The 10,331-nt window shown below is 48.5% G+C and overlaps 2 protein-coding genes across 2 annotated transcripts in view; both read left to right on the forward strand.

Annotated features, from left to right (window-relative positions):
• Positions 1-426, forward strand: part of jkamp (jnk1/mapk8 associated membrane protein) — a 45,681-nt gene extending 45,255 nt beyond the window's left edge. The window contains exon 7 of the mRNA XM_083791942.1: positions 1-426. This exon is cut by the window's left edge and continues 1,453 nt beyond it. The gene's annotated coding sequence lies outside the window, so the exon portion shown is untranslated.
• Positions 427-8,364: 7,938 nt separating this feature from the next.
• Positions 8,365-9,477, forward strand: LOC310878486 (zinc finger protein RFP-like; the record flags this gene model as incomplete). Its single annotated transcript, XM_083792816.1, has 1 exon — positions 8,365-9,477. The coding sequence occupies one exon, from the start codon at positions 8,365-8,367 to the stop codon at positions 9,475-9,477; it is 1,113 nt and encodes a 370-aa protein (XP_083648942.1).
• Positions 9,478-10,331: the final 854 nt, after the last annotated feature.

The raw sequence follows: 10,331 nt of genomic DNA on the forward strand, positions 1-10,331 counted from the left end.
CCTGGGGGCCCAGAGCCAAAATAAAACGTGCCTTGTTCAAAGCCAAGGCCGCAGTACCACCTGTCGTCCACTAGGTGACGGTGTCCTACCACAGTGGTTCTTTAAGGACCCCCACATTGACTCTATTAGCCCGCGGACCCCCATTTGAAAAGCTATGCCTGCTGGGACCCCCCGTGAGAGAAGAGTTTGACTACGGTTCTAGCAGTGATTCTCAACCAGTTTAACTATCATTTAGCTGGGGACCCCCTGGAACTCACTCTCGGACCCCTGGGGGTCCCCGGACGGACCCCACTTTGGGAAGCACTGCTTTATGGGTTATTCTATGAAAACACTAACCATAAAGATTGGCCCTGTGCACACGTATGTAGTTCTACTGTTCTATCTGCTGTATTCTTGTAGTCTTTGTAAATACATGTATGTTCTGATCCCATGAAGACGTGTTGTAGAATCTCAACGCATGCTGAGTGATGTCATTATGACCCAACGCATGCTGAGTGATGTCATTATGACCCAACGCATGCTGAGTGATGTCATTATGACCCAACGCGGCCTCGTGTGTTGTTGCTTGAATAAAGGAGTTAACTGTCTGTATGGATCAGTGTTGTTTTCGTCGACTAAAACTAAGACGAAAAATGTTCGTCGACTACCTTTTTCCACTGACGAAAACTAAATGGAAACTGAATTAAAACTATGCAATGGTGACTAAAACTAAGACTAAATATACTGACAATTTCGTCAACAATTAAAAACTAGACTAAAATGTTAGGAAGGGACTAGTGGACAAGAGATCCAGTATAAGTCATTTTACACTTGGTTGCATGCTGAAAATAGCAGATCAAGTGTAAAATAAGTCATTATGACGGCAACAAGGCCCGCCAAAATACATTTTAGTTGACTAAATAACCTGTAGATTTAGTCGACTACAATCTTATGACATTTAGTCGACTAAAACTAGACTAACACTAATACATTCCAGGTGACTAAAATGTGACTAAGACTAAGTGAAAACTATTCAGGAGACTATGACTAAAACTAAAATAGAAATTTGCTGCCAAAAACAACACTGGTATGGAGACGTAAGACACAGTAAAACACTGTATGAAACGATAAGGAAAACCCAGAGACTTAAAGGTATATTCAGTGATTTCACTTAATTCAAATATCACTTATTTTTTTGTTTTGTTGTGATAATCCTCTCTACTATAGAGTGTGCTGACCATATAAGGAGTTCCTCCCTGTCCCCAGTTAACCCCTGGGGGTCAAAAAACCTTAGGTTTAGTTTTTGACTCTCTATCCTGATTGGACGAAAGGCTGGGTCCCACAGCCAAAAACGAAACCTAAGGTTTTTTTAGTGAAATCACTGAATATACCTTTAAGAAAATAACATTTATTCTAATTTTGATATGCTGGTGAAGTTCTCTGTGCTCATATTATTGTGTCAATAAGCTAAGTATTACGCCCACAACTGGTAAAAACAATGCAAAATGCAGGCACTGTATTTTATTTCTTGTAGAGAAAGTATGTAGGAGCTCTCCAAGGTGCTGAAGTGTGTAACAATGTTAGTGTGTAGGAGCTATCCAAGGTGCTGAAGTGTGTAACAATGTTACAGTATGTAGGAGCTATCCAAGGTGCTGAAATGTGTAACAATGTTACAGTATGTAGGAGCTATCCAAGGTGCTGAAGTGTGTAACAATGTTACAGTGTGTAGGAGCTATCCAAGGTGCTGAAGTGTGTAACAATGTTACAGTATGTAGGAGCTCTCCAAGGTGCTGAAGTGTGTAACAATGTTACAGTATGTAGGAGCTCTCCAAGGTGCTGAAGTGTGTAACAATGTTACAGTATGTAGGAGCTATCCAAGGTGCTGAAGTGTGTAACAATGCTACAGTATGTAGGAGCTATCCATGGTGCTGAAGTGTGTAACAATGTTACAGTATGTAGGAGCTATCCAAGGTGCTGAAGTGTGTAACAATGTTACAGTATGTAGGAGCTCTCCAAGGTGCTGAAGTGTGTAACAATGTTACAGTATGTAGGAGCTCTCCATGGTGCTGAAGTGTGTAACAATGTTACAGTGTGTAGGAGCTATCCAAGGTGCTGAAGTGTGTAACAATGCTACAGTGTGTAGGAGCTATCCAAGGTGCTGAAGTGTGTAACAATGTTACAGTATGTAGGAGCTATCCAAGGTGCTGAAGTGTGTAACAATGTTACAGTATGTAGGAGCTATCCAAGGTGCTGAAGTGTGTAACAATGCTACAGTATGTAGGAGCTATCCAAGGTGCTGAAGTGTGTAACAATGTTACAGTATGTAGGAGCTATCCAAGGTGCTGAAGTGTGTAACAATGCTACAGTGTGTAGGAGCTATCCATGGTGCTGAAGTGTGTAACAATGTTACAGTGTGTAGGAGCTCTCCAAGGTGCTGAAGTGTGTAACAATGCTACAGTGTGTAGGAGCTATCCATGGTGCTGAAGTGTGTAACAATGCTACAGTATGTAGGAGCTATCCAAGGTGCTGAAGTGTGTAACAATGCTACAGTGTGTAGGAGCTATCCATGGTGCTGAAGTGTGTAACAATGTTACAGTATGTAGGAGCTCTCCAAGGTGCTGAAGTGTGTAACAATGTTACAGTGTGTAGGAGCTATCCAAGGTGCTGAAGTGTGTAACAATGTTACAGTATGTAGGAGCTATCCAAGGTGCTGAAGTGTGTAACAATGTTACAGTATGTAGGAGCTATCCAAGGTGCTGAAGTGTGTAACAATGTTACAGTGTGTAGGAGCTATCCATGGTGCTGAAGTGTGTAACAATGCTACAGTGTGTAGGAGCTATCCAAGGTGCTGAAGTGTGTAACAATGCTACAGTGTGTAGGAGCTATCCAAGGTGCTGAAGTGTGTAACAATGTTACAGTATGTAGGAGCTCTCCAAGGTGCTGAAGTGTGTAACAATGTTACAGTGTGTAGGAGCTATCCATGGTGCTGAAGTGTGTAACAATGTTACAGTATGTAGGAGCTCTCCATGGTGCTGAAGTGTGTAACAATGTTACAGTGTGTAGGAGCTATCCATGGTGCTGAAGTGTGTAACAATGTTACAGTATGTAGGAGCTATCCAAGGTGCTGAAGTGTGTAACAATGTTACAGTATGTAGGAGCTATCCAAGGTGCTGAAGTGTGTAACAATGTTACAGTGTGTAGGAGCTATCCAAGGTGCTGAAGTGTGTAACAATGTTACAGTATGTAGGAGCTATCCAAGGTGCTGAAGTGTGTAACAATGTTACAGTATGTAGGAGCTATCCAAGGTGCTGAAGTGTGTAACAATGCTACAGTATGTAGGAGCTATCCAAGGTGCTGAAGTGTGTAACAATGTTACAGTATGTAGGAGCTATCCAAGGTGCTGAAGTGTGTAACAATGCTATAGGTATTGGAGCTATCCAAGGTGCTGAAGTGACTCGCAGCCAGTGAATGTGACACAGATACAGAAAGTACCCAAATGTATTATTACTCTGAAGAAATACATTCATTATGTACAAAACCCCGTTGACATTTACATGTCATGTGCACGCACATACACACCGTGCACAATCCTCTCAGCAATGGAATTAATGGTTGTGTGTGTGTGTGTGTGTGTGTGTGTGTGTGTGTGTGTGTGTACCATTTGTTACGTGCTACGTGCCTGTTCCTATGGAAACTGCCCCTTGTTATCTCTGTACACAAACACACACACACACACACACACACACACACACACTCTCTCCATCTATTCATATGCTGTGCCTCCATGGCTCATGGAGCCTCATCAGTGGTCCTTGAGGGGGTCCAGATGGTCCCATCAGCCCAGCGGTCCTCGAGGGGGTCCAGATGGTCCCATCAGCCCAGCGGTCCTCGAGGGGGTCCAGATGGTCCCATCAGCCCAGCGGTCCTTGAGGGGGTCCAGATGGTCCCATCAGCCCAGTGGTCCTTGAGGGGGTCCAGATGGTCCCATCAGCCCAGTGGTCCTTGAGGGGGTCCAGATGGTCCCATCAGCCCAGTGGTCCTCGAGGGGGTCCAGATGGTCCCATCAGCCCAGCGGTCCTCGAGGGGGTCCAGATGGTCCCATCAGCCCAGCGGTCCTCGAGGGGGTCCAGATGGTCCCATCAGCCCAGCGGTCCTCGAGGGGGTCCAGATGGTCCCATCAGCCCAGCGGTCCTCGAGGGGGTCCAGATGGTCCCATCAGCCCAGTGGTCCTCGAGGGGGTCCAGATGGTCCCCTCAGCCCAGCGGTCCTCGAGGGGGTCCAGATGGTCCCATCAGCCCAGCGGTCCTCGAGGGGGTCCAGATGGTCCCATCAGCCCAGTGGTCCTCGAGGGGGTCCAGATGGTCCCATCAGCCCAGCGGTCCTCGAGGGGGTCCAGATGGTCCCCTCAGCCCAGCGGTCCTTGAGGGGGTCCAGATGGTCCCATCAGCCCAGCGGTCCTCGAGTGGGTCCAGATGGTCCCCAGCTGAATGACGGGACAGTTGATGACCCTCATTAGATCTTACGAAAAAGTGTAACACGATGTGTTTTGCGATGCGACACATTGCGAGCTTACTTTAAGTAAATTGTGATGCCGACACTGTTGTATACTTTTGCTGTTTGTAAATGCATCAAAGATGCGATTATAATTATATAATATTAATATTATAATCCATTTCCAATGGATGAAGCCTTGGCCTTGGAAAGAGAGGTGGTCATCAGGTGGTCTCCAACCTTCTTAACCCATTCTGAACGGGAACCCATTTTGGTGTTAGCATCATGTCGTGCTTTAGCTATTGAAAAATAGCAGATCTACAAGCTCGTAGCGCGCCACCGAGTGGCGCGATACGAGCTTGTAGATCTGCTATTTTTGAAAAATTGAAGAACGACTGACATTTTTTTAATCTGACCTCAGGTCAGAATGGGTTCATCAGACCAGTGTGTATCCAGTGGAAACCTCGTATGAATCTGATCTCAGGTCAGAATGGGTTAAGTGTTTCAACCCTCAACCTCTACACTGCAGTTTGGCGGGTCAGCAGTGATTGGCCAAGTCACTGCTCCTCTCCTCCAGGGTCACCCCGGGGCGCAGCCAATCACAGAGGCGCGACCAGCACCGGCTACACACAGCATTGGCCACACCTTCGCCAACAGGGACGTCAGCAAACTGCCGGCCAGGTGCAGCAAACCTGCAGTGCTGACCACACCCCCAGCGACCGCCGACGCCCAGGTCAGTCACATGTCCTTTCTGTCATGCCAGAGAGGCATCACCAGGCGGTGCGGTGTGTCTCCTGCCTATAGGCTCCTCCTACGTCTCACCAGGCGGTGCGGTGTGTCTCCTGCCTCCTACGTCTCACCAGGCGGTGCGGTGTGTCTCCTGCCTATAGGCTCCTCCTACGTCTCACCAGGCGGTGCGGTGTGTCTCCTGCCTAGGCTCCTCCTACGTCTCACCAGGCGGTGCGGTGTGTCTCCTGCCTATAGGCTCCTCCTACGTCTCACCAGGCGGTGCGGTGTGTCTCCTGCCTATAGGCTCCTCCTACGTCTCACCAGGCGGTGCGGTGTGTCTCCTGCCTAGGCTCCTCCTACGTCTCACCAGGCGGTGCGGTGTGTCTCCTGCCTATAGGCTCCTCCTACGTCTCACCAGGCGGTGCGGTGTGTCTCCTGCCTATAGGCTCCTCCTACGTCTCACCAGGCGGTGCGGTGTGTCTCCTTCCTAGGCTCCTCCTACGTCTCACCAGGCGGTGCGGTGTGTCTCCTTCCTAGGCTCCTCCTACGTCTCACCAGGCGGTGCGGTGTGTCTCCTGCCTCCTCCTACGTCTCACCAGGCGGTGCGGTGTGTCTCCTGCCTAGGCTCCTCCTACGTCTCACCAGGCGGTGCGGTGTGTCTCCTGCCTCCTCCTACGTCTCACCAGGCAGTGTGGTGTGTCTCCTGCCTATAGGCTCCTCCTACGTCTCACCAGGCGGTGCGGTGTGTCTCCTGCCTAGGCTCCTCCTACGTCTCACCAGGCGGTGCGGTGTGTCTCCTTCTGGGGCGGCCCCCGGGGGCTACATGCGGCCCCCACCTTCACCTAATGCGGCCCTTCAGGTTAATATCAGAATTACTGATATATTATTGATTTCAGCTGTTACAATTTCAAACATGCAAACATGACCTGCTTTTGTATGTCCAATGTGTTCATAAAGTAATAACTATAACTAAATTCATTTGAAATAAAACAAAAAAAAAATATTTTTCAGGATTCCAATGCGACGCGCTTTGAGCATGTAGATCGGCTATTTTTGCTATTATTTGAATTCAAATCCTGAAAAAATTATTGCCAATTCCTTTTTTTGGAATCCTGAAAAATATAACGATTACGACAGTGATATGCAACGTGGCCCCTCTGGACTGAGTGAGTGAAATATAGTGGCCTTTCTCCATCGTCAAAGTTGTCCACCCCTGCTCTGCTCTGGGGGTATTGATCATGTGTACGTTCTGTAGCTTGCGTGGAGCCCTCTTGCGAATGCTGCGACAGCGGTCGCTGGCCCCTGTTACCCCCTGTCCCCTGTTACCCCCTGTCCCCTGTTACCCCCTGGCCCCTGTTACCCCCTGGCCCCTGTTACCCCCTGTCCCCTGTTACCCCCTGTCCCCTGTTACCCCCTGGCCCCTGTTACCCTCTGTCCCCTGTTACCCCCTGGCCCCTGTTACCCCCTGGCCCCTGTTACCCCCTGGCCCCTGTTACCCCCTGTCCCCTGTTACCCCCTGTCCCCTGTTACCCCCTGTCCCCTGTTACCCCCTGGCCCCTGTTACCCTCTGTCCCCTGTTACCCCCTGGCCCCTGTTACCCCCTGTCCCCTGTTACCCCCTGGCCCCTGTTACCCTCTGTCCCCTGTTACCCCCTGGCCCCTGTTACCCTCTGTCCCCTGTTACCCCCTGGCCCCTGTTACCCCCTGTCCCCTGTTACCCCCTGGCCCCTGTTACCCCCTGGCCCCTGTTACCCCCTGGCCCCTGTTACCCCCTGTTACCCCCTGGCCCCTGTTACCCCCTGTCCCCTGTTACCCCCTGGCCCCTGTTACCCCCTGTCCCCTGTTACCCCCTGTCCCCTGTTACCCCCTGTCCCCTGTTACCCCCTGGCCCCTGTTACCCCCTGTCCCCTGTTACCCCCTGGCCCCTGTTACCCCCTGTCCCCTGTTACCCCCTGTCCCCTGTTACCCCCTGTCCCCTGTCCCCTGTCCCCTGTTACCCCCTGGCCCCTGTTACCCCCTGTCCCCTGTTACCCCCTGTCCCCTGTTACCCCCTGGCCCCTGTTACCCCCTGTCCCCTGTTACCCCCTGGCCCCTGTTACCCCCTGGCCCCTGTTACCCCCAGGCCCCTGTTACCCCCTGGCCCCTGTTACCCCGCCAGTCTTTCTTGGAGGTCAGCTGTTTCTCCAGCGTCACCGTCGACAGTGTTGTTTTCGTCGACTAAAACTAAGGCGAAAAATGTTCGTCGACTACCTTTTTTCACTGACGAAAACTAAATGGAAACTAAATTAAAACTATGCAATGGTGACTAAAACTAAGACTAAATATACTGACAAATTCTTCAACAATTAAAAACTAGATTAAAATGTTAGGAAGGGACTAATGGACAAGAGATCAAGTATAAGTCATTTTACACTTGGTTGCATGCTGAAAATAGCAGATCTACAAGCTCACAACGCGTCGTGCTGCGATGCGTTGTGAGCTTGTAGATCGGCTATTTTCAGCAAGTGTAAAATAAGTCATGACGGCAACAAGGCCCGCAAAAAATAGATTTTAGTCGACTAAATCACCTGTAGATTTAGTCGACTAAAATCTTATGACATTTAGTCGACTAAAACTAGACTAACACTAAGACATTCCAGGTGACTAAAATGTGACTAAGACTAAGTGAAAACTATTCAGGAGACAATGACTAAAAACTAAAATAGAAATTTGCTGCCAAAAACAACACTGGTCAGTCACCGACGTTCCTCGGTTGCCATCCAGACTTTCCTGGAAGTCACTGGTTTGGTTTCCCAGTTTGTATATTCATCAAATATATTGATTATGGGTAAAGCCTTGGCCTGGAGGAGAGGACAATGTGAAAGAGATCTTATGAAGTTATCCAGACATGAGAGAACTCCATGTTTGAGCATGACTGACGTCATGTTTGATGAGGTCAGATTTCAGTGAGCTTGACTTAAAAGCTGATTACACAGAGTGTGAGGAGCATTAGTCAAAGAGACGAGAGAGATACATACCTTTAGATAACTTCATATTCAGCTGGAATAAAGTCATAAAGATTCCTGGATTGTATGAAGACAGATATCGTGTTTTAAGACACCCTGTGACCACTAGTTAAGAAACCTATAAGAGACCAAACGTATCTATCAATAGTTTTGTTGCTGAAATGGTTCGTCCGTTCAGGTATCATGAGTGGAACGAAGAATATGCAAGAAAGACAGAGGCTGAAATCCAGCAGATGATCCAGGAGAGACGAGGGAAGATTCAGGAGGTCAAACGCTCAGTGGAGCTCAGCAAGAAGGATGCAGACACAGAGATAGAGGACAGTGTGAAGGTCTTCACTGCTCTGATCAGCTGTATTCAGAGAAGCCAGGCTGAGCTCATCGATGTGATTGAAGGGAAGCAGAAAACAACAGAGAGACAGGCTGAAGGCTTCATCAAAGATCTGCAACAGGACATCACTCAGTTGGAGGAGAGAAGCTCTGAGCTGAGCCAGCTCTCACACCCTGAAGACCACCTCCACCTCCTCCAGAACTTCACATCCATTAACATCCCTCCACCCACCAAGGACTGGACAAAGTTAAACGTCCTTCAGCCTTCATACGTGGGGACTGTGAGGACAGCAGTGGCTCAGCTGGAGAAGACACTCAGTCAGGAGATGAAGAAGCAGATGGATGATGTTGAGCTGAGGATGATGCAACGATATGAGGTGGATTTAACTCTGGACCCTGATACAGCACACCGTACACTCATCCTGTCTGAGGATGGAAAACAAGTGAGTCATGGAAACGTATGGAAGAATCTGCCAGACAACAAAGAGAGGTTCAATCCATATGTCTATGTCTTAGGAAAACAAGGCTTCTCCTCAGGCAGGTTTTACTATGAGGTCCAGGTTGGAGGGAAGACTGGCTGGATAATAGGAGTGGTCAGAGAGTCCATCAACAGGAAGGAAGACGACATCACACTGAGTCCCAGCGATGGTTACTGGACTATAGGGTTGAAGATTGGAAATGAGTACATGGCTAATGCTGGCCCTCGTGTCCCCCTCCCTGTAAGAGAGGGGCTCCAGAAAGTGGGAGTGTTTGTGGACTATGAGGAGGGTCTGGTCTCCTTTCATGATGTGGAGACCAGAGTCCACCTCTACTCTTTCACAGGCTGCTCCTTCACTGAGAGACTTTATCCATTCTTCTGTCCACGTTTGAACCGTAACGGTTTAAACGCTGCTCCTCTGATCATCTCTCCTGTCGACATGGACGCTGATCTTGGTGGAGACAAATAATAATCTGCAGTACATTGTAGCTGTAGTACTGTAGTACATTGGAGTTGTACTACAGTGCAGCTGACATGCTCGTCCAAACCTCCAGCTATGTGGACATGAAATCATTTAAAAACGTCCCCTCACTTCACACAGGTGTCATATTATTTTATGTTGTTAAAGAAAATGTTTGGAAAGAAAACAAAACAGTCTGTGTCTCATAGGAGGGCTGTGGGCAGTTCAGAGACCAGTCTGTGTCTCATAGGAGGGCTGTGGGCAGTTCAGAAACCAGTCTGTGTCTCATAGGAGGGCTGTGGGCAGTTCAGAAACCAGTCTGTGTCTCATAGGAGGGCTGTGGGCAGTTCAGAAACCAGCCTGTGTCTCATAGGAGGGCTGTGGGCAGTTCAGAAACCAGCCTGTGTCTCATAGGAGGGCTGGGGGCAGTTCAGAAACCAGTCTGTGTCTCATAGGAGGGCTGTGGGCAGTTCAGAAACCAGCCTGTGTCTCATAGGAGGGCTGTGGGCAGTTCAGAAATGTATAATTGATATATAAATATTTGTGTAAATCTCTATATTATGGCCGATAAAAAAAAAATGAATGCCCGATTTTTCAGTGGTGCCATGCAGCCAGAAAACCACGCCCACTGCTACGCCCTTATCCGGACTGTTCCATGTGTGTGTGAGATGGGGGTGGGGTTGGGGAGGGGGACACCAGACTTTTTTGATTGATTGATTGAAATATTTATTAAAACCCATTCTGACCTGAGATCAGATTCATACGAGGTTTCCACTGGACACACACTGGTCTGATTAACCCATTCTGACCTGAGATCAGATTCTAAAAATGTCAGTCGCTCTTCGATTTTTCAAAAAATAGCA

This window comes from Protomyctophum parallelum (assembly GCF_964188405.1).
Source record: "Protomyctophum parallelum genome assembly, chromosome: 20".
Taxonomy (NCBI): domain Eukaryota; kingdom Metazoa; phylum Chordata; class Actinopteri; order Myctophiformes; family Myctophidae; genus Protomyctophum; species Protomyctophum parallelum.